The sequence below is a fragment of the Ictalurus punctatus genome, chromosome 15, assembly GCF_001660625.3.
Source record: "Ictalurus punctatus breed USDA103 chromosome 15, Coco_2.0, whole genome shotgun sequence".
NCBI classification, from domain to species: Eukaryota; Metazoa; Chordata; class Actinopteri; order Siluriformes; family Ictaluridae; genus Ictalurus; species Ictalurus punctatus.
The window spans coordinates 8,369,327-8,392,965 of record NC_030430.2 but is presented as its reverse complement, the minus strand read 5'-3'; the positions used below and the strand labels follow the sequence as shown (position 1 = coordinate 8,392,965).

Below are 23,639 nucleotides of genomic sequence, written 5' to 3'. Positions count from 1 at the left end.
AAAAAAACTCTGTGAAATCCAGTATGAACTGTAAAATCGACCAATAGGAAGACGGCAAACTCACAGGACAGCTACAAATATGGTAGCAGTGATGGATAAACATAAACGAAACGTGCTAATGGACAAAAAAAATCTCCTCATAGCTCAAATTTGTGTGTTTCTGCACGAGCTCATTTCCAGATCACGCCGATTGATGGCGTTTATTGAGACCTTGTACAGTATAACGAGGAATAATAAAGGAGTGCTGAAATCACAACGTCTAAAACCAGCTTTAATCACCGTCACTGTCCATGGCACTGGATCTGCAGTTATAAACATGCAGTTGTTAAATCTGGGATGAAGAACATATTGCCATGAGATTGTGTAGCTGAGTAGATGGATTTTTATTAAAGCTGTGGATGTGGAGTAAAGCTAAAGGACATTGAGAAATCACAGTGAGCAGCTCATAACTCAGAAAGTGTTTCCTTCTCACTGTAAAATGTCCAGCAGCATGCATGTGTGTGTGTGCGTGTGTGTGCGTGTGAGTGTGTGTGTGTGTGTGTGTGTGTGTGTGTGTGTGTGTGTGTGCGCTTATTTGTTTTTCCTGCAGCATTGAACAGCATATTTTTCGTCCAAGGATCAAGATTTTAGAGAAACACAGTGTTATTAAAGCTGAAGGAGCTTTACAGACGTCCGGGCCCAGACCCCTAGTGAGGCAAAGCTGATAGTGATGAGAAAAACCTCACTGAGAACATCAAGAAGATGCGCTCAAAGGAACTGAGAGTCTGAGTGATATTAACAGTGGGGTTTCCATAGGATACGACAAGAACTGGTGTTAGAAGTGTTCAGAAAACTCTCCGAAAAAAACTGCAGCAGAATGACAATGTGAGAACGTGGAAGACATGGATCTTGGTCATTTGATGGAACCTCGTATGGTGTTAAATATGATTTAGCAGGATAATGTAGAATAATCAGACACTGATTGCTGCATTTTAATTAGTGTGATTAATCATTTCATACCCTCCTACACACAAAGTGACGAAAATGTGTGATGTGGTTTGGTTATGTCACAGAAATACGCATAAGCACACGCGCGCACACACACACACACACTTTATACTTTCAGCTCTCTATCCTCTGACGTTCATCCCAAATAAATTTAAATATATATATTTTAAAATCTGAATTAGTTTAATGATGGCATTTAGCCATGTGTCAATGCTAATTGTTCACATCAGCTTAATGTCATTAACGACCAACACATCACACTTTTTATCCATTTATGGGTACATTTATATCGATAGTTCCTGTTCTCACTTGCGTTACAGCAGCTATAAAGAGTCATGTCCTCACCAGCCCTCTCTTTAATCTTCAAGTTAATAAGACAAAAAAACAATCACCGCTTGTCATGTTACAGAGAAACCGCAAAAAATAAATGCAATCACCTCCGTTCTAAAGACGTCTGAAACATTAAAGTTACAGATTTACCTCTGACTGTTACACAGTGCTGACACTGGAGACTCCTTCCATAAATGTTCAATTTAAGGAAAGCTTCGCCACATCACCGATTACACACCCGTCTGCCGCACAAGTCCTTGAGAACGAGCTGCTACTATAGGAACAATAACAACGATTGTTAGAGCTGCTGTTGTGGAAAATTAATCAACATCTTCTGACCAATCAGACTCCAGAATTCAACAGAACTGCGACAGCTGAAGCACAGGAGTAGTGATGACATTTTGAACAGATTATAACCACAATACTGGGTATGTTGAATATCAGGATACATCGTAAAGCTGATTATCGGCACACGTCTAATGTAATGTGGCATTTAATCGTAATAACTGCCTAAAATGCTCCCTGCATATGCAGCTTTTACCGAAATCAAAATCTGTTTTGAAATACTCTTTGATAAAAATAGCATTCAATAGACTGTGCAACCCAATTATGGGCAATATGAAGTGAATTTCTGCATTTCCTCTGCTGTGCTGTTTCATCATTTCCTTCAGGGTGCGATTGTTCAAATCACCAAAAGACAGGCGGATTCCAATCAGGAAAAAAGTGTTCGAATAAATAAATGTTCAATTATAGGAATAAATTCCCAGAGGAACCATAAAGCTTTTCTGATTAACAGGAAGTGTAATTAAATCCAGTGTTGACCTCCACTGTGATTCAGGGTTTATCTGTGATTGCAGGTTGAAACCTTGGAAGAAGAGGGACGAGAAGAGCTTCACACAGTTGGGGGGGTGGGGGGCGGGGGAGGAAGGGAGGAGGGAGAGGGGTTAGAGACACAGAGACTCACATGGAGAAGCACATGTTGTGAATAACCACTGAAGGCAGAGATGAAGGGATGGAGCCGAGAAATAAAAACAAAAACGATTCAGGAGAGGAGATGAGGCGAAGAGAGTGCGCGCGAGAGAGGAGAGACGGAGGAGAAGAAAGAAAGCATCGGTCCATTTTCACTGTCATCCCGCAGCAGACGCGCCACTGAATCATGCTGATAAGCCGATCCGTACTGCTCGTCCTCAGCTCGTGTGTGTGCCTGAGTGTGTGTGTGGAGAACGCAGACGCTCCGGCTCTACGCACGGCGACAGAGCGACAAGGCAACTCATCATCTCCAACCGAAACCTTTCAGAGCAGACAGAGGGATGCTTTTAAACAAGAGCAGGAGGATAAGCAGCAGCCGAGATCCTCACGCAGAGACCAGATTAAAGGCAGCGTCTCAGAAAGCACCGCATCTGCACTTTCCCTTCAGCAAAGCAGCAAAAACTCGAAGCTAGGCTTAAAGACAAACACCACAATCCATTCCACGGATATCCCAAAGTCCCTGAGTTTCCAGGAAGTGCTAAATGGAACTGTCCGTCTCTCCAGGAGACGGAGGAGCTGGATCTGGAACCAGTTTTTCGTTATCGAAGAGTACAGTGGACCAGAACCGGTTCTGCTCGGACGGGTAAGAGACACAGCGAGACTTGGCGTAATTAAAACCGTGCTGAGATGTAAGATACTTTAAGAGTTAAGCTATGTTACAATTTAAGCTTCTCTTACATTATGCTGCCAGTCACAGTTAGCGTTCATACATTCGAAAATTTAAAACGTATACGTTTTGGAAACTCATCTCTAATTTACAACCCCTTGCACACACACCCCCCCCATTTACCACATCCATAACCTTCACAGAAATGAGAATTTAGTGCTTACCTGCTACCACACCAAAGTTGATGACTTTCCTATATCAGCATATCACCAAGTGTTTTATTCCTCCTATACCACAGCAATTAGCCAACAATTATTTCTTATTTATTTATTACAGAATAATATCAATAAAATGTATATGTTGCACAACGTCATAATGTTGGTCTGTTTATCGTTAAAATGTATTGTTGGTAAAACACATCACGTTATAGCAGCTACAAATGTTCGTTTCCTCACCAGCCTCTCTTCTTCTTCTCTTTTCTTTTATTTATTAAGACAGAAAATCACAGCTTGTTCTGAAGATGTGGCAAAACGTAAAGTTACAGCTTTACCTCTGACTGTTACGAAGCACTGACTTTGGAGACTCCTTCCATATGTGTTACACAAACATCTCCTTACAGAAAACGTCACCACATCACATCATTACACACGTTTTTTAATCCGTTTATTATCAGCGGCGCGTCTGCTGTACACGTCCTTGTGAGCAAGCTGTTACTATAGAAACGATAATGTATCAGAAGGAGCGTGTTATTATAAACCTGCGCTGTGCTACTGTCGGAGCTGCTGTTATGGAAAACGAATTATTAATGAACACCTTCTGAACAATCACAATCCAGGATTCAGCAGCGCTGTGGGTGAAGTGTGATAAAGCGCCGTGTGTATAATCTGAAAAACATCTGAACGCTTCAGTGTGATGTAAATGATTCTTTAATGCCTGTAGTGAGAACAACAGTAATGCAGCATAACAGCTGGACGTGTTTATAGATTTCATTTTCTGAATTTCAAATCTTCAATGTGTACACCCACCTACACACACACACACACACACACACACACACACACACACACACACACACACACACACACACACATATGGCTGAGCTGCTTGGTGTCAGCGGATGAGAGTATAAAATGTTCTTTTAATGTAACCAAACCCAAAAAAAAAGAAAGCAAAGCTGCATGTGTGAAAGATAGATAGAGAGAGAGAGAGAGAGAGAGAGAGAGAGAGCAGCTGGCTTAAAGTGTAAGTGTGTGTGTGTGTGTGTGTGTGTGTGTGTGTGTTCTTGTGTGTCCTGCTGGGAGCCTCGTCATATATCATCTGTAGCGTTCCTTTTGCCAAGTTGTTCTTTTGTTTTTATAGACTGGATTAATTTTATTCCCGCTGTGAGAATATTTCAATGCAAACAGATTCACAGCAGCAACGAATGAGCAATTACTGAAAGAGAGAGAGAGAGAGAGAGAGAGAGAGAGAGAGAGAGAGAGAGCAGTGGAGGGATATAAAGACAGTTAGAGGGATGTAAAGACAGATGGAGGAGTGTAAAGACAGAGGGATGTAAAAACAGAGATTGAGGGATGTTAAGACAGATAGAGGGATTTAAAGACAGCTGGAGGAATGTAAAGACTGAGGGATGTAAAGGCAGAGATGGAGGGATGTTAAGACAGATAGAGGGATGTAAAGATAGCTAGAGGGATATAAAGACAGAGATGGAGGAGTGTAAAGATAGATGGAGGAGTATAAAGACAGAGGGATGTAAAGACAGAGATGGAGGAGTACAAAGACAGAAATAAGTATGTAAAGACAGATAGAGGGATGTAAAGACTGATAGAAGTATGTAAAGACAGAGGGATTTAAAGGCAGAGATGGAGGGATGTAAAGACAGGGATATAAGTATGTAAAGACAGATAGAGGGATGTAAAGACAGAGATTGGAGGAAGTAAAAGCAGAGATGGAGTGATATAAAGACAGAGACGGAGGGATGTAAAAGCAGAGATGGAGGGATGTAAAGGCAGAGATGGAGGGATGTAAAAGCAGAGATGGAGTGATATAAAGACAGAGATGGAGGGATGTAAAAGCAGAGATGGAGGGATGTAAAGGCAGAGATGGAGGGATGTAAAAGCAAAGATGGAGGGATGTAAAGACAGATGGAGGAGTGTAAAGATATAGAGAGTGATGTAAAAGCAGAGATTGAGTGATGTAAAGATAGAGATGGAGTGACGTAAAGACAGAGATGGAGGGATGTAAAAACAGATGGAGGGATGTAAAGACAAGATGCAGGAGTGTAAAGACAGAGAGTGATGTAAAAACAGATGGAGGGATGTAAAGACAGATGGAGGGATGTAAAAGCAGAGATGGACGGATGAAAAGACAGATAGAGGAGTGTGATGAGAATTATATTTAGCAGAACGGTGAGCAGTCAGAGGAAGGAATATAATAAGAATTAAGAGTTACATAACAGCAAAATATAATTTAGTATTTTCCATAAGGAGAAGACTGAAACAGAAATCTCTCTCCATCCCTCCCTCCCTCCCGCTCGCTCTCTCCGCCCCTCCCTCCCGCTCTTTCTCGCTCTCGCTCTCTCTCTCTGATTTTCTCATCTCCCTCTGATTATTACAAAAGTTGTTCTGTTTGTGAGCTTAACAGCAGTGTGTACCTCATCCTCCCCCTCCACATCCACATCCTCCCTACAACCTGCATTACCTCTGCAAGTGGAGGAATGTGTGTGTGTGTGTTTAATTCTCAGATCTAAATATACATGCTGTCTCAGGCTCCCATTATTAATGTATTATGGGGTCTAAAACTCCCCAGTGCCTCTCAAACAGAGAGTGAGAGAGGGAGGGAGAGAGAGAGACTCCAACCATGACTAAAAAATGCAGACATGGAGAGAAAAAAGATTAAGAGTAGTTATAAGGCTGGATGGATGGATGTATGGATGGATGGATGAATTGGTGGATACATGGATGGATGGATGGATTTGGAAAATGGATAGATGGATGAATTAGTGGATGGGTGGATCGATGGATGAGTGGTTGGGTGGGAGAATGGATGAATATGTGGATGGATAGATTTAGAAATGATGGATGGATGGGTGAATAATTGGATGGATAAGTGAATAGATGTATGGATTTAGGGATGATGGATTGATGGATGGATGAATTAGTAGATGCAGGGATGGATGGATGGATGATGCATAGATGAATAGATGGATGAATGTATTCAGGAAGGATGGATGGATGGATGGATGGATGCATGAATAAATGGGTGGATGGATGGAATTAGAAATGACAGATGGGTGGGTGAATTAGTGGATGGATGGATAGACTAGACCACCACAAGTAATGCAGGAGAGACTACAATTAACAACATGAGATTGTTTTCACATTCATGTGTGTGTGTGTGTGTGTGTGTGTGTGTGTGTGTGTAAAATAAACATATGGATTAGCACACTGATATTCAAACAGATCAGGTTTGGTGAAATGGAAAGTACATACAGACGGGCCAACAATCTGTGTGTGTGTGTGTAAATATTTATTGTTCTAAACACACCTGAAGCCCTGAACACTGTACCCTCAGTTCATCATGTCTAAAATAACAAAGTGCACTAATAATCACTTTTTTATTCAGTGTCTCAGCCACATAAACATAACAAATTCTCTCTCTCTCTCTCTCTCTCTCTCTCTCTCTCGCTCGCTCTCTCTCTCTCTCACTCTCTCTCAGCTGCGTTCCAGTGTGGACCGAGGTGATGGGCGTGTCCTGTATGTCCTGAGCGGTGAGGGGGCAGGGTCAGTGTTTGTGATTGATGGCCGAACAGGGAACATCCACGTGACAAAGCCTCTGGACCGCGAGCAGAAGGATCAGTACAGGCTCGTCGCCACGGCAACAGACCAGCGGACGGGCCGTGTGCTTGAGGCCTCGTCCCAATTCACTATCAGAGTGCAGGACATAAATGACAACCCACCTGTGTTCAAGCACACACACTACATTGCCAGTGTGCCTGAGAGAGCCAGTGCTGGTACACACACACACACACACACACACACACACACACACACACACACACACACGCACACACACACGCACACACACACACACACACGAGAATATACACTCTGCCAGAATCAAAGCTAAATTACAGGTGTTCACTGGCTCACTGAGTTTAATCTTCTGCTCCCTGTATACCTTCTCCCTCAGATCTTTCTGTCTCTTTTACTTTCTTTTTATTTCTTTCGCTCTCTTTTGTTCAGGGACGGCTGTGATTCAAGTGACAGCGACAGACGCAGATGATCAGTCGTATGGGAACAGCGCAAAGCTTGTTTACTCCGTCATCCAGGGCCAGCAGTATTTCACTGTGGATCCACAGTCAGGTTACATTCGTTCATTATCATCACTCCACCTGCAGACAGAGAGACAAACTGATTCTGAGACAGACAGATAGAAAGAGTTGCCTGTTTTTTATGAACTAGAACATGCACAAATCTTTTATGAATCACAAACGTACACACAGCCAAAGGTATGTGGCACAGTGCTGCAAAAAGTATTTGCCCCATCCTGATTTCTTTTGGTTTTGTGTATCTCATACTAAATTGTTTCAGAAATTAAAATAAAATCTAGATAAAACAAAGGCAACCTGAGTAAACACAAAATACAGTTTTTCCAATGATTGTTAAGCAAAAAGGTTATCCAATAACAGCTGGGCCTGTGTGAAAATGTATTTGGCCCCATAGTTACTAATTCCCCAAATCTATAAATGGGGTTCAGCTGGATGAGACACAACCAGGCTTGATTACTGCAAACCCTGTTCAATCAAATTAACACTTAAAGAGAACTTTTTCAACAGCATGAAGTTGGTTAAAGGTCTTACCCACTAATTCACTATGCCAAAGTTGAAAGAAATTCCAGAAATGATGAGGAAGAAGGTGATTGAAATACATCAGTCTGGGAAGGGTTACAAAGCTATTCCAAAGGCTCTGGAACTCCAAAGAACCACCGTGAGAGCCGTTATCTCCAAATGGAAAAACTCGGCTCAGTAGTGAACCTTCCCAGAAGTGTTCGACCTTCCAAAATTCCTCCAAGAGCACAGTGACGACTCATCCAGCAAGTCACAAAAGAGCCAAGGACAACATCAAAGGACTGACAGGCCTCTCTTGAATCAATAAAGGTCACTGTTCATGACTCAACTATCAGAAAGACACTGGGCAAAAATGGCGTCCAGGGAAGAGTGGCGAGGTGAAAACCACTGCTAACCCAGAAGAACATTAAAGCTCATCTGAATTTTGCCAAAACACACCTTGATGATCCTCAAACCTTTCGGGAGAATGTTCTGTGGACTGATGAGTAGAAAGTGGAACTGTTTGGAAGACAGGAATCCCGTTACAACAAACACAGAATTCCACAAAAAGAACATCACACTTACGGTCAAGCATGGTGGTGGAAGTGTGATGGTGTGGGGATGCTTCGCTGCTTCAGGGCCTGGACAACTTGCAGTAATTGAGGAAACATGAATTCTGCTTTCTAGCAGAAAATCCTAAAGGAGAATATCCAGTCTTCAGACCATAAGCTGTAACTCAAGCGTAACTGGATTATGCAGCGTGTCACGTTTCAAGATTGAGGCGGAAGCAATCGCAGATATTCAAATAGTTTAATTAACAAACAAACAACAAAACAAAGACTCTAAGACAACTTGGCATAAACTGTGGCAAAAACTAAACATAAACTAACAAGATCAATAAACATGCTAACATGGAATACAGTGGTCTAAGACAAACGAAAGACAGAGAAACAGTGCAGACAATGGCTATATATATACAAGTGTGCTCATTAACAAACGTGAATCAGGTGCAGGTGGTCATGTGCCATGTAGTGCAGTGCAGTGGCTGATGGGATCTGAAGTCCAGAGTTTCCTTGATATAGGACACAGCGAGACAACAATCCAAAGCGTAGGAGTAAGTCCTAGTCCTAAAAGTAAGTGGAAGTCTGATCTCCAGTTATCAGAAGAGTTTGATTGCAGTTATTGCTTCTAAAGGTGGCACAAACAGATTTTTAGTTTAAGGGGGCAATTAGTTTTTCACATTGGTAATAGGTGTTGGATCACTTTTTTTTGCTTCAATAAAAAAAAAACAAAAAAAACAACACTGCATTGTGTGTTTACTCAGGTTGCCATTGTTTTATGTTGAGTTTTGTTTGAAGATCTAAAACTATTTATTATGAGATATACACAAACACACAAGAAATCAGGAAATGCTTTCTCACAGCACTGTATACTGTAAAGGTACAGCGTAACATTATAACATTGTAAAGATACAGCGTAACATTATAACTGTTACGGAACAGGACTGGAGGCAAAGCACCACCCCCGGCGGGACTGGAAGGCCGGGCGGCGGCCCCAGCATGACTGGAAAGCTGGGCGGCGGCCCTGGCGGCACTAGAACGCTGGGCGGCGGCACTGGAATGCTGGACACCGCCCCCAGCGGCACTGGACAGCAGGACAGCTTCCTCGGCTGGACAGGGCAGCAGGACAGCCTCCTCAGCTGGACTGGACAGCGGGACAGCTTCCTCGGCAGGCTGAAGCTCCACAGCCGAGACCTCCCTGTAGGCCTCTGGCTGGAGCTCTGCTGTCGTCGTTGCCCCCCCCCAAAAAAGTTCTGGGCCAGCCTTCGGGTCCGGACTGGGCAGCGTGGTGTAATTCCCCTGCAGTGGGAAGCTCCAGGAGTTACAGTAGTTCCACTGGCTGTATGGCATTGGATAACTCCCTTGCAGCGGGAAACCCCAGGAGTCCGGGTAGCTTGGCTGGCTGCGTGACGTGGCATAGCTCTCCGGCAGCTGGGGCATGGGAAATTGCACGGATGGTGGTGTGTCGCATGGGCCCGCTTGCTGCACCAGCCCTCGTTGCATTAGCTGGCGATCAATCCAAGCCAGTGCTTCGTCGATACGCCTAATCCTTTCCCAGAACGCTTGGCCCAACTCGGTGCTCATCTTGATCTGCTGCTTCCACGTTCGTGGCGCAGTATTATAGTTGGTATCGTTTGTATAGTTTGTTACTTTGCTATGTTTAACGAGTATCTGTATATAGTCATGTTAGTAGCATGTAGCTGTAGCATGCTAGTAGCTAGTAGCTCGTAGCTTCATGTTTGTTTCCGTGCAACGCCTAGATTGTAGTCTCATGGTTAATCTTATTAAGTATAGACTGCGCTCCCTGTGTTTTGTTTATTTGTTCATTAATAAAAACTTTGATCTGCACCTGCATCCGCCTCCAGTCCCGATCCGTAACAATAACACTGTAAAGATACAGCGTAACATTATAACACTTTAAAGATACAGCGTAACATCATAACACTGTAAAGATACAGCGTAACATTATAAAACTGTAAAGATACAGCGCAACATTGTAGCACTGTGAAGCTGCAGTGTGGCGTTGTATTGTGCACTCTCAAACCGCAGATCTATATGTACTTGCTTCATCTCATTCCATATCCATGTGTATTAATATGGAGTCTATAAAAAAGGCACTTTGGAGCTGCTGCTTCACGGCTCATCTGTTATTGCTCCGAGATGCTACCACTTCAAAACAACAGTACTTAGAGTTGAACGAGGTTCTGCCACGGCAGTAATGTGATGTATAGGCTTGTTAGAAAGGCAGAATCCTATAAGAGCGGCATGCTAAAAGACACTGAGTGAGATTCTACTGCCTGTGGTTGTCACTAGAGACTGCCTGACTGTGTGTTTGATTTTAGCATACACCTGTAAGGGACTGGATGTATAACATGCAACGAGATAAGGCAGGATGCAAATGTGTAGTCGGAAACCAGGAAGACAACGGACAAAGAATGTCTGAACGCAGAACAGACCCACATGTTAGAGTAACAAATCGGTGACAAGACAAGGGTGGGGACGGGACTGAAGCTAAAACAAAGGCATGTGTATATAACAAAAGCAGCACACAGAGAACAAAGAACAAAAGCATGTAGGTGTCACTACATTGGGAATCGGGAGACACACTGAAAAGGGGAATTTGTGACGAGGTGTGGCTGAAATAGCTGAATGGGGGGGGTGTACATACTTTTGTTCATGTGGCATATATCAAAGAAACAGCATAATACTAGGAAATGTGTTGTACAGTTAAGTAGTTGTGTGACATAAGAGCCTGATTGCCCTACTAACTGTGTGTGTGTGTGTGTGTGTGTGTGTAGGTGTCTTGAGGACTGCAGTGTCTGATATGGACAGAGAGCAGCAGTCTCAGTACATCGTGGTCTTGGAGGCAAGAGACATGGCGGGACATCAGGGGGGTCTAACAGGAACAACCACCATCACTGTGCACCTCAGCGACGTCAATGACAGCCCGCCACGTTTCACTCAACGTGAGTCACGCACACACGCTCACAAACACACACTCACACACACAAACCTGACTCACACACATGCTTGACTCACACACACAAACACACACACATTCCTGACTCAAAAACAACACCAAATGTTTGTTGTACGTTAACTGAATTTGTGAAAAGGCCTCAGTAGAATATATGAATATTTGTGTGATTTTATCAAGCGGCTGTTGTGGAGGAGAAACAAAATGAAAAGCGCAGCAGCCAATCACAGTCCATTATTTCTAATCCTGGAGCTTGTTTACACAGAAAATGAAGGTCATTTTATTACTGCTCAGTGATTTCTGAGGATTTCTCTCCGGATCTACAGTATCAGTGTTGTTCTGTTTCTCCCAGGAGGAAAATTCCAGATAAAATTCCAGATGTCACCATGTTGCTTTGGGGGAAAAAAACTAAAAACCTTGTTGATCACTGTTACATGCTGTGTGTGCATCCATTAAGAAAATATTTCCGACAACCGTGAAAAGACGTATGTCTCGGTAGAGTTTTTTAAAAAACAGTTGTGTATGAGAGTGTGTTGCTGCGTCTCCGTACTGTGTGCACTGGGAGTTAATTAGAAGGAGAAGGAAAGTGAATCAGAAGAGCTGGATGCCGCAGGCTGTTAAATGGACTGTTATAAATGACATCCACAGCTGGGTAAAGCCTCACTGTGTGATCACATAGGACTCGAGATCACGAGTGTGATTTTATAAATAGACAGCAGAGTTCCTGGGAAAAGAAGTTGCTAGAAATTCATTTGTCTTGGTTTATAGGCGTTCAGATGTGAAAGTTTTAGTACGGATCCTGCAGCGGGACATTGTAATGATGGTACTGCTGAAGATGATTCTCTCTCTCTCTCTCTCTCTCTCAGGCGTGTGGACGTTCTCCGTATCAGAGTTAGCGCTCCCCGGTGCTGAAGTAGGCCGTGTGAGTGCTACAGATGCTGATGTGGGTGAGAACGCTCGACTCGAGTTTACCATCTCGGACGGAGATGGGGGGGAAATGTTCAACATCACCGGACTGAACCAAGAGGGCGTGATTATACTCAACCAGGTAAATGCGAGGGTCAAACAGTCGATTACAGTCATTTGTCTTACTGAAATAGAACAGAAAGGGCTTGTGGGCAGTAAATGTGTGTGTGTGTGTGTGTGTGTTCTGGAGTGTGCACTGCATTAGCAAAAATTTCTAACTGATCTTTTGCATCAGTGTGAAGTGAGAAACTATCTGGACTGAAAGGGAAAGACAGGGACAGAGAACATGAGCGATAGACGAACAGAGAAAATAAATAAAAGAAGAGATAGGGAAACAGAGACAGAGTAAAACAGGGATAAAAAGGCAGAGAGCAAGAGTTAGAAAACAGAGTGATGAGAGAGCGTAAGCAAAAGAGGAGAAAAGAAAAAGATAGAAATGGAGAACGGAAAAGGGAAAAAGAAAGAGAGAGAAACAGGGACTGAGAGAGAGATACAAAAAAAGAATGAGAGGGCAAAGGAGAGATGGCAAAAAGAGAGAAATAGAATGAGTGAGAGAAAGAGGGGAAGAGAGGGAAGGATGAGAAAACAGACAGAAAGCGTGAGAGATAAGGACACACGATGAGAGAGAACAAAAGTGAAATAGAGATAAAAAAAACAAGAAAAAAGAAAAAGCGAGAGAGAAAAGAGAAAGACGATCAAAGAAGAAAGTGAGTAAAAAAAGAGAAAGACAGACAAAGAGAGAGAGAGAGAGATTGGATGTGATTAGATTAGACAGATAAATAGATGGAATTGTTTAAACATCAGACTGAGACACATAAAGTGATAACGTGGCTTTAAAGTGCAGCACGAAATAATCAGCAGCTGAATGAAAAGCAGAGAGGCGAATCTTCTGGAAACACACACACACACACACACACACACACACACACACACACACACAGAAAAAAAACACACTGCAAAATGAGTAGCGAGTTATTTTACGGCCTGATGGGCTCCTATAGAGACAGCAGTGTGTGTGTGTGTGAGTGAGAGAGAGAGCGAGAGAGAGAGAGAGTTAAACGCTTCACTCGAAGGAGTGTGTGATAAGCAGGAACTGCACAGCGTCTGATAATAGGAGGCAGAGAGGAGAGAGAGAAGGTCTTAGAGATAAAGAGACTCTCTCAGAGAAATGAAAAGAGACTAGAGACTGAACGCCTGAGAGAACGAGTGCAGGAGCATGAGGAAAGGATGGAATGGAACAGAGAGAGAGAGAGAGAGAGAGAGAGAGAATGAAAGGAGGCCCTGATTAACATGTGGCTAGCAAACTGGTTTTATAGCCTCCATTCTCGCTGTAAACAAAATCATTTGCTGCGTTCTCCGGTGTAATGAAACATCCAAGACATGTGTGCATCTTCATTTATCCACTGTAGCTAACAAACTAACAGATAAGAGACGGTTATAACTGCCAGTGTAGCGCTGCGCAAACGACAAGGAGCCTAGATGCAAACTAATTTATTAATAAATAATTCACACAGGAAATGAGAGAAGTCATGAATACTTTTTTCATGGAAACTTCAAAATTCGAATTTGCTAGTTCTGGCTAACGTTTCTCAATATGCCACAACCTGTGTCTTTATTAGCAGATAATGCTAGGTGAGTTTACAGTTTAATTTTAGTTGTACAGAGTGTTTTCTTAGAAACTTGCCAGCATATCTGAGGTAAATATCGATGTTCCAGACAATATTTTCTCATTTCTATGATCACTCTGTCTTCACATTGTCTGTATGGAAGACTAACTCGTGTGTGTGTGTGTGTGTGTGTGTGTGTGTGTGTGTGTATGTGTGTGTGTGTGTGTATGTGTGTGATCTCCTGCCTCCACAGGGATTAGACTTTGAGACACGTAGCTCATACACACTCTCAGTGGAGGTCCAGAACCCAAGTGTGGATATGCGGTTCCTCCGTGGTGGTGTGTTTAAGGATGAGGCGGTGGTGAGGATCAGTGTCCTGAACGCAGACGAGCCGCCGCACTTCACTCGCAGTCATTACACACTGAACATCACAGAGAACTGCAGAGCGCCGTGCAGCGTGGGACGAGTTCACGCTGTGGACCCTGATACAGGACACAGCACCAGTATAGAGTATGTATACACACACACACACATTTTATTGACACTTTCTTATCTTTTCTGTCAGCCATCCACTCATCCACTATTCTCTCTCTCTCTCTCTTTCTCTCTCTCTCTCAGGTACTCGATTGTCCCTGCGTCTGACCCTAAGGCTGTGTTTCGTATCTCCCCTGTTAGTGGCCTCATTACCGCGGTGAAGGTGTTGGATCGAGAGCGTGAACAGTGGCACAACATCACTGTCACTGCTGCTCAGAGAGGTAGCATATTATTAATACAGCTTCAGACTGTTAAATGGTCAGCGCATTATTACTGACAGATCAGTATCTCACTGTCAGACTCTTAAAGGGCCAGTTCACTATTACTGACAGCACGGTATCTCACAATCAGACTCTTAAAGGGCCAGTGCGCTATTACTGACAGCACGGTATCTCACAATCAGACTCTTAAAGGGCCAGCGCGTTATTACTGACAGCACAGTATCTCACTGTCAGACTCTTAAAGGGCCAGTGCGCTATTACTGACAGCACGGTATCAAACTGTCAGACTCTTAAAGGGCCAGTGCGTTATTACTGACAGCACAGTATCACACTTTCAGACTCCTAAAGGGTCAGTGCACAATTACTGACAGCACAGTATCACACTTTCAGACTCCTAAAGGGCCAGTGCACTATTACTGACAGCACAGTATCATACTGTCAGACTCTTAAAACGCCAGTGCACGATTACTGACAGCACAGTATCACTCCATCAGAGTGTTAAAGGGCCAGTGTGTTGTTACTGACAGCACAGTATCACACCATCAGGCTCTTAAAGGGCCAGTGTGTTATTACTGACAAAACAGTATCACACCATCAGATTCTTAAAGGGCCTTCACAATATTATTCACAGGAAAACATCACACTATTAGATTCTTTAAGGCCAGTGCACTGACCATCTTCCTTCACAATTTCTTGATTCTGCCTTATGTTATAGTTTCTTCATTCAGAAAAACACTCATGCTTTATCTATAATGAAAACTTGGGAGCGTGACCTGGAGGCTTATGGTTTCCAACCTGAGTGGAAGAATGTGTGGATTAATCTCTCACAAACATCAAAAGTGTAGCACACCAGTTGATGCATTATAAGCTAAATCATCAGGCTAATGCTACACAATATAGACAGACGTATGTTTTGGGACTGTCAGCTTATTTAAAAAAATTCTGGACATTTGTAAACATGTCTTTGTCAGAATGGATTGGAGTAGACTGTGATCTCAGTCCATGCCTGTGTCTTCATAATGACAATTCAGATTTCACCCTTAACTAACACAGGTTGATTTTTGCTGGATTTACTGCTACTACAGTTCAGTGAAGACGTGGTGTGAAGGTTGGAAGAAGGTAGAAGAATTCGAGTGTCCTGCACAGAGCCTGACCTCAACCCACTGAACACCTTTGGGATGAACTGGAACTGGAGTCTCCTCACATCATCACTACCTAACCTCAACATCACTAATGCTCTCGTAGCTGAATGAACACAAATCCCCACAGCCACGCCCCAAAATCTAATTTGAAGCCTTCCCAGAAGAGAGACTGGAGCACATTATAACAGAAAAGAGGGACCAACTCCGTGATAATGGCCATGGTTTTGGAGTGGGCATATTCTGTAAGGGTGTGATGGTCAGGTGTATATATAGTGTATATTTAAATTAATAACACAGGCAGGGATAACACAGTCAGACTCCTAAAGGGCCAGCACATTATTACTAACTAGAAGACGAGTCTGCTGTGGATGCGTCCTAAACTGCCCCCATTTTCACTATACAGGTCATGGGTTATTTTCATATCGGACACTACCTGGGATTTCAAGATGGCTGCACTGGATATTATGACAAAATAGTGCACTTTGTAGTGAACAAATTTTATTTTTAGACATGAGACAGACGTCTATGTTTTTAAGTATTTCTGTATCATTATTCAAGCCATGATGCTGTCTTCCTGATCCCCCCCCCCTTTTTTTTATCTCATTCCTAGACAGCCCCAATCAGGTTACCAGGGTAGGGGTTGCCATAGAAACGCTGGATGTGAATGACAACCCCCCTGAGCTGGACGGACCATATGAGACGGCAGTTTGTGACACCAGCACCGCTGGACAGGTCTGCCCTTTAACACCACCTGAAATAAGAAATATCAGGACGTCTGCGTGGAATGAGAATGAGAATAAATATTACACTCTGAGCCAAGCATAAGAGCTGAGAGTTAATTATAAAACAATAACAGTTACCAATGTGACACATGAAATACATATGCTGTGATGTGGAAAAATAATGGCACCCCATTTACTGGTTGATAACTTGATAATGTGCTTTAAAGAAAAAACTTTCTGTAAGTTTTTCTTGTTAGTTTTCCATCCATGCATTTATAAAACACTCAGGTCTGTGAAAATGAAGGAAATTCTAATTATTGATTGGGAATTGTTTTAATTAAATTGGATTTGTCGTCTCTTGTTTCTTCATGTTGCTCTGTTCCCTTAAAATCACTTCCCTTCCCACATGGAGTGACCTTTTTTGCTTAACCCTGGAGAAAATAATAGTAAAGTGTGACTGCTACTCAAGAGTAAAATCTTTTTGTTCCAAAACAAACAAACAAACAAACAAACAAACAAACAAACAAACAAAAAACAATTATCCACTTTTTATATGGAAATGTGTTGAATGCAGCATGGAGGATATTCAAATTGGTCGTGTGGACACTTTACAAAGATTTTTCTGTTTTAATCAGAAAAGTAAGTGTGTGTGTGTGTGTGTGTGTGTGTGTGTGTGTGTGTGTCAGGTGGTGCAGGTGATTCGAGCCATAGACAGAGACGAGATCAGCTCCGGTTCACCCGTACACTTCAGTGTGTCTGCGCACAGCAGCCGGTCTCTGAACTTCACCACTCATGCGAGAGGAAGTGAGCTCTGTTCCACTGTTTCTCTCTTTCTTTTATCTGTCTCTTCATGTTTATGACCAGGAGGTAACCCCGTGCTTTGTCAGAATCTCTTACATATTTACTTATTAATGCTCAGAGCTCAGAGCAGACAGAAGAGAAAGAAAATTCATTTTTAAAAGGTGAGAAATAATCACCTGAAGCAAAAAGCAAGTTAAGAGTCTATTCATTTCTTTTGGTCGTAAGTCACCGAATTTCTTTACGCACTGATGAGCTGAAAATTTGAATAAGACGAACACTCTTGGACTGTGATTGACAGGTGGGCAGATAATTTGAAGTGGGCAAATTTAGTAAGATTACATTAAAAAACTTGTCACATTATACTATTTATATTTATAGTTATATTAAATGTCAGTGATATGAGTTCGTTCCTGTTCGCACTTACGTTATAGCAGCTATAAACAATCGCTCACTAGACTCTCTATATTTCCGCCTTTAGTGGATTAATACCACTAATTATCTAATCCACAAATTTGTTTCTACAGTAACAATAAATAACTCACGTCAACATGAACTTACAGTGCTACCTCCTAGCCGTGACCTCTTGAACCCTGTCTCTGTAATACTCTTCTCTGTATTAACCTATAATAACTCCACCCACTTTTTTAGATCACACAGCCAATCTGCTGCTCCTGTCCTCTCTGAAGCCCATCCCTCGCCCCGCCTCTTCTCCTTTACACACTGTAAAAGTACCCATAATCCTCCGGGACAGAGCGTCTGAGCTGAGCAGCACGGGGACGGTGACAGTGACGCTGTGCCCCTGTCAGAATGGAGGGATGTGGGTGGAGGAGAGAAGGAGAGGGATGGATGGATGGAGGAGTGGTGATGGAGAGGTGCTGATGGAGTGGGAGAGACAGATGGTGTGTTTGTCTCTGCCGAGGTCCTCCATGCTGTTGGGATTCAGCTCGGCCACCATGTTGGCCATCCTGGCCTGTTCCTCCGTCCTCATCGGTACAGTCGAAATTTACATTTTCTTTTACTTCTTTACTCACTTACGAGTTTCTTCTTTTCTTTCTTTCTTCTATTTTATTTTTCTTTGCTCATTTTTCTTTGTTTGTTTCGTTGTTAGTTTTTTTTTTTTATCCTTTCCTTTTTTCTTTCTTGTCTGTTTTCTTTTATGTATTATTTTCACCATCTGTCCACTTCATGCGCTCATCAATCTGTCTGTTCGACCAACCTTCTATTTTTCCATCCATCCATCCATCCAGTCACCATTCCCACCCTTCAGCTATCCATTTATTCTTATGTTCTAGCCAACCTTCATCCATTCGTCCATCCATCCACCTATCCATTTTTCTATTTCTCCACCCATCCATCCATCCCTCCATCCATACACCCACCATCTATCCATCTGTCCATCCATTTGACTATATCGCCATCCATCCATTCATCCATCCGTCTATCTGCTAATTCATTCCTCTTATCCATACATTTATTGTTTTATTTATCCTACCATCTATCCATTCATTCATCTACCATCCTTCCACCCAAAAATCAGTCAATTTTTCAATTGTTCTATTCATCCATCTGTCTCAGAGTGTCATAAAATGTTCTCTCTCACTCTCTTTCTGTCTCTCTCTCTCTCTCTCTCTCTCTCTCTCTCTCAGTAGTGGTGGTCTTGTCGCTGTCCATGCGGAGGAAGAAGAGTGACTCTCTCTCTCCGGTGGAGGACGATGAGATCAGAGAGAACATTATTACATATGATGATGAGGGTGGAGGAGAGGAAGACACAGCTGCGTTCGACATCACTGCACTGAAGAGTGTCCCACACGCCATACACACGTGAGTCACAGAGTGTGTGTGTTTGTGTGTGTATGGTAACAATACACTATTATTATTATTATTATTATTATTATTATTATTACTCTAGGCGAGGTGTTGGTTCCGTCCCTCTGTACGGTCCTCTGTGCTACAGCATACACACAGCGAGTGGGAGCCTGTTTGGTGGGGGTGAGTCTCGGCTAGATCGGGATAAACCAGCGCACACACTCCCTAGCGGATACACACTGAACATCGAGCTGCTAGAACCGGGTTCTACACTCACAGAACCGGCTGAGGAATGGAAGAGTCCAGATCAGAACAGGCCTGAAGATTCTGATGATATCATACTGAAAAAGAGCCAGACAGGAAGTGATGTCATCGCTCAAGATCAGGTAATGAAACAATATTAGCTAATGATACTCTTTCTTCTCATTTCACTTGCCCCTAGTTATCACTTTCTGCTCTCAGCTTTCCCTTCTCTCTCTCCCTTTCTTAATTTTCACATGTATGTTTTTCTCTCTTTTTATGTCATGCTTTACTCTTTCTTTCACCTCCATTTCTTTCTTTACCTCTTCTCTCTCTCTCTCTCTCTCCCTGTCTGTGATCAGACTCCGTTAGTCCTAAATGACTCTGCAGATCATCCGGTCGCATCTCATACAGCTCACCTCCACTCCTCCGTCTCCTCATCTGTCGCTCCAGATGAAATCACGCCTCCACACAGCACAGGAATCAGCACAGCTCCGTTCAGAACCATGGAGGGAACTTTACTAAGAGCTGGCGGAGGGATACATCTGACCAGAACTCCTTTTATGTACCTGAATACAGGCCAGGACTGCATTCAGCACCTTGTCGGGCTACGTGTTGGAGGGCGGAGCTTCTTTAGACCTGATTTAGGGGGTGTGGCTGTCCCTCTGACTCTTAGTATAGAAGAATTGCTGCAGCACCGACTCGCCCGAGTGACCTTTGACCCCATGCAGCCCCCGTACGATTCACTGCAGATGTATGAGCATGAGGGGGCGGAGTCAGAGACCGCCTCGCTCAGCTCTTTGGAGAGCGAAGGAGATGGAGGGATGGAGGGGGAAGGGTTAATTGATTGGGGGCCCAAGTTTAACAAGCTGCTGGAGATTTTTAGAGAGAGGGAACTGAAGAAAGATGGACAGACGAAAGAGGAGGAAACGGAGGAGAGACAAATACATGGAGAGCAGCAGAAGAGTGTGGAGGAAGTGGACGGAAAACAAGAAGTACGGAATGAACTAGATAGCAGAAAGGATTGAGAGAATAAAGAATGATTTCTCTTCAGAGAGATGAGAGAGTGAACGATGAAGGAGAAAGAGTGATACTTAACAAGTTGCTGGAGATCATGAGAGACGGTAGGAGTATAGGCAAGGAGAAAAGATGGAGGGAATAAAGAGGAGCAGAGAAGAGGTTCAGTGAAAAGGAATGGAAAAAGCGAAAGGCAGAACAAAAGAGAAAGATAGAAGGGTGAGATAGAAGACGAGAGAGGCGGATTGAGCTGGTAGAGATCTTTAGGGAAAGTAGATGAAATGTGAGAGAAGAAAGAAGAACTGAGGTGAAAGAAAGCATGGAAGAGAAAAATAAACATGTGAAGGGGAGGCAAAAAGGAATAGAAGGTGGAAGAGAAAGAGAGAGAGAGAGAAAGCAAAGGCTAATCTAGCAAGCATAGCTCTTGTGTAACGTTGCAGGCGGAGTCTCAGACAGCTGTCAATCAAGTGTGCTCATTAGAATATTAGGCTACGCCCACACCTAAAGACTGAGTTAAGCTGCTGTTTGCGTGTTTTACAACATTTCTATTCTGTCTATAATATAACAGTGAACTTTGGAATCATACAAACACCTTTAATATTTTACTCCTCCTTCCCCATGATCACGGAGTGAGAAGTTACAAAACAGCTGAAATATTGATTTGGCTGTGTGAGCAGCATTGTGTTAAAAAAAATAATAAATGAATAAATAAAAGAGGCCTCATAAATAATACACGGTCTTCCGAATCTAAGGAAATAGAAACATCTCTCCCACAGGATAGAACCAAAAATCAGGTTTTAGGGAGAGCGAGAATAAAAATGTTTCTTTATAGAAAGTCACAAGTGAATATGCATGTACACACACACCCACACACACACACACACACGCACACACACACACACTATCCTATGTGCATAACTTGGTAAAACTCCTTCCGACGTCCTTTTCCTTCACTGAACAGATCCAAACTCCAGACGTTGCACATCAGTAGTGAGAGAGTGAGAAATCAATCTCACGCTAAACCATTTAGGATGCAAGAAGAAGTCTTATCAGTCAAAAAAAGCTTTCAAAACGTCTTCCATTCTTCCTTCCAGCCTTTATGTATCTCCATTCAGTTGCTTTTGTGCTGTGATTATTGAGCAGCGCTTGAAGAGCTTTAGCTGCCGTCATTGTTCTCCATGTCCATCTCACAGAACAGACCCAGAACACGAGTGAACCAAGCCAGGCAGCAGAATTCACACGCTGCTTTGGAACTCTCTCGATCCTTTATCAGTAATGCATATAAACGTGTTCATAACATTTGATATCATGTGCATAATTACATAATTATCATCCCTGGATTAAACCTGTATAAATATGTATAAAGTCTCGTTACTATAATTGCACTTTATAACACGAGTGGATGACTTCATCATGCCCCGCCCTCCACATAACGCATTATAATATCGGTACGTAAGGACATATAAGGTAAACAATGATTATAATACATAATACACGTTACGGTTTCTATAGTGACAGCTCATGTACAGCGAGCACTCCACTGATAATAAACAGATAAAAAAAACCTATGGTGAAAATTTCTATAAGGAGAAATTTGATTATGGAAGGAGTCTCCAGTGTCAGCGCTTTGTAACGGTCAGAGGTAAAGCTGTAACTTTAAGTTTTCCCACATCTTCAGGACAAAGAGGTTTACACTTCTTTGTGGGTTCTCAATAACATGCGTAACAAGCTGTGTTTCTTTTGTCTTATTGACTTGAAGAGAGAGAATAGAGAGAGAGAATAGAGAGAGAATAGAGAGAGGGCTGGTGAGGGAACGAGTGTTTAGAGCTGCTATAACGTGAGTGAAAACAGGAACTGACTCGTTTCACTGACGTTCCATGACATTAAATGTAACTATAAATGGATAAAAGTATGACTATGTATGACTATGAGTATGTTCTTTAATAATACATTTTACATTTACATTTAATTGTTGGCAGATTGTTGCAGATAATTGCAGATGATCTTTTTATTCAATTAAATTGCAGATTATTTATTTTTTAAACAATGGCGTTTTTTTTATCCGTTTATAGTTACATTAAACATTATGGAAGTTTCACAAGTCAGAGCTGCTGTTGTTATTATTTTGCTATTATTATTCAACACCCTCACAACGTGGTATAAAGTGATTTTAATTCCTGAAACTCTGCCTTTTAATTTAACATCACGATCACGATGCATTCACTGTGATGGTTCGTGATGTAAGGAGTTTCCTTCCAGTTTCCGGACTTTACGGGTTCCACTTTCAAATAAATGTTGTGAACATTTTTTTTTTTATGTTGGTGAAAGTGACTCTGCATGAAACGAGCAGGTGAACGAAGCGTTCCAGTTATTCGGGTTGTCTTCGATTAACAATTAAAGATACTTCTGAACTATTTTTTCTCATTTCCTGGTCCTTGTCCTCCTTGACATTCTGTTGTCTCAGCTTTGTAACTTTTCTGCAACAGTTCAAATAAATCTCGACCGATTTTACTGTAACGTCTGAAAAAAATCAGCTCCACAGAAATGTTTACCAGAGAATCAGGAAGTCATAAACATTAAATGTAGCCTACATTAATTATCATAAGAATATCATATTGTTGTATTTACTGTATACGAATCTCTAGCTTGATCTGTGACGATCTTGCGTTCTGTGATTTTGCGCCCGTTTCACCCTGAACATTTTGCGGCACGTGTATTATGAAAAATACACCTGCTTGCTGTTTCAAGACTTGCATCATCCACATGATGGCTCAATCTTGCGCGTTCCTGACACGTGTCTCGCACGAGAGTAAGCCCAGGAAGTAACACAAAAGCAAGTCTTTGAACTATCAGCTGAAAATAGCGGCGCTGCTCGGTCCAGTTTTTGTTTACCGTCAATGATTCATGGAATGATGCATGCTGGGAAATACAGCTTAGGACTATACTTAGCCATTTTTCTGGAGGGTAATATGATATATAACATCATATATCTTGCACCGCTACTGTTTATTTTCTCACAGTCCTGGACCAGAATTCCAGATGATGCCAAGTCCTGATGTTATCATGACCATCAGTGGGTCAGTGAAGCTGGACCTTCTTTTAAATCATACAAATTGCTTAGCATAAAACTCTGGTTGTAATTACACTTTATAACAGTTTAGCAACATTAGCTACGCTGCTACGCTAATAGTGGCCAGTAAACTTGACCTTGTTAGTAGCTAACTATCTAAAATAGCAATTAAAACTAGTAGGTCTGCTAAGTTTATAG

General features: G+C 42.4%; 1 protein-coding gene across 2 annotated transcripts; it reads left to right on the top strand.

Moving 5' to 3' along the window:
• Nucleotides 1-2,271: 2,271 nt before the first annotated feature.
• Nucleotides 2,272-22,795, top strand: LOC108275466 (cadherin-11). 2 transcript variants are annotated; one of them, XM_017486306.3, is made up of 13 exons: nucleotides 2,272-2,929; nucleotides 6,668-6,962; nucleotides 7,195-7,314; nucleotides 11,137-11,304; nucleotides 12,182-12,363; nucleotides 14,142-14,398; nucleotides 14,507-14,643; nucleotides 16,396-16,517; nucleotides 17,194-17,311; nucleotides 17,957-18,298; nucleotides 18,955-19,129; nucleotides 19,218-19,500; nucleotides 19,717-22,795. In XM_017486306.3, exons 1-13 carry the CDS (start codon nucleotides 2,474-2,476, stop codon nucleotides 20,380-20,382), a joined length of 3,321 nt encoding a protein of 1,106 aa, XP_017341795.1. In that variant the 5' UTR covers nucleotides 2,272-2,473; the 3' UTR covers nucleotides 20,383-22,795. The 2 variants fall into 2 exon arrangements, with proteins under 2 accessions (XP_017341795.1, XP_017341796.1); XM_017486307.3 differs by having other exon boundaries at nucleotides 2,273-2,929; nucleotides 18,958-19,129.
• The last annotated feature ends 844 nt before the right edge of the window (nucleotides 22,796-23,639 follow it).

Excerpts from the sequence above, each read along its gene's own strand:
- LOC108275466 (XM_017486306.3), top strand. The coding sequence starts at position 2,474 with ATGCTGATAAGCCGATCCGTACTGCTCGTCCTCAGCTCGTGTGTGTGC. Across the intron at positions 12,364-14,141 it reads GCGTGATTATACTCAACCAG|GGATTAGACTTTGAGACACG; the intron begins GTAAATGCGAGG and ends CTGCCTCCACAG. Across the intron at positions 16,518-17,193 it reads ACACCAGCACCGCTGGACAG|GTGGTGCAGGTGATTCGAGC; the intron begins GTCTGCCCTTTA and ends TGTGTGTGTCAG.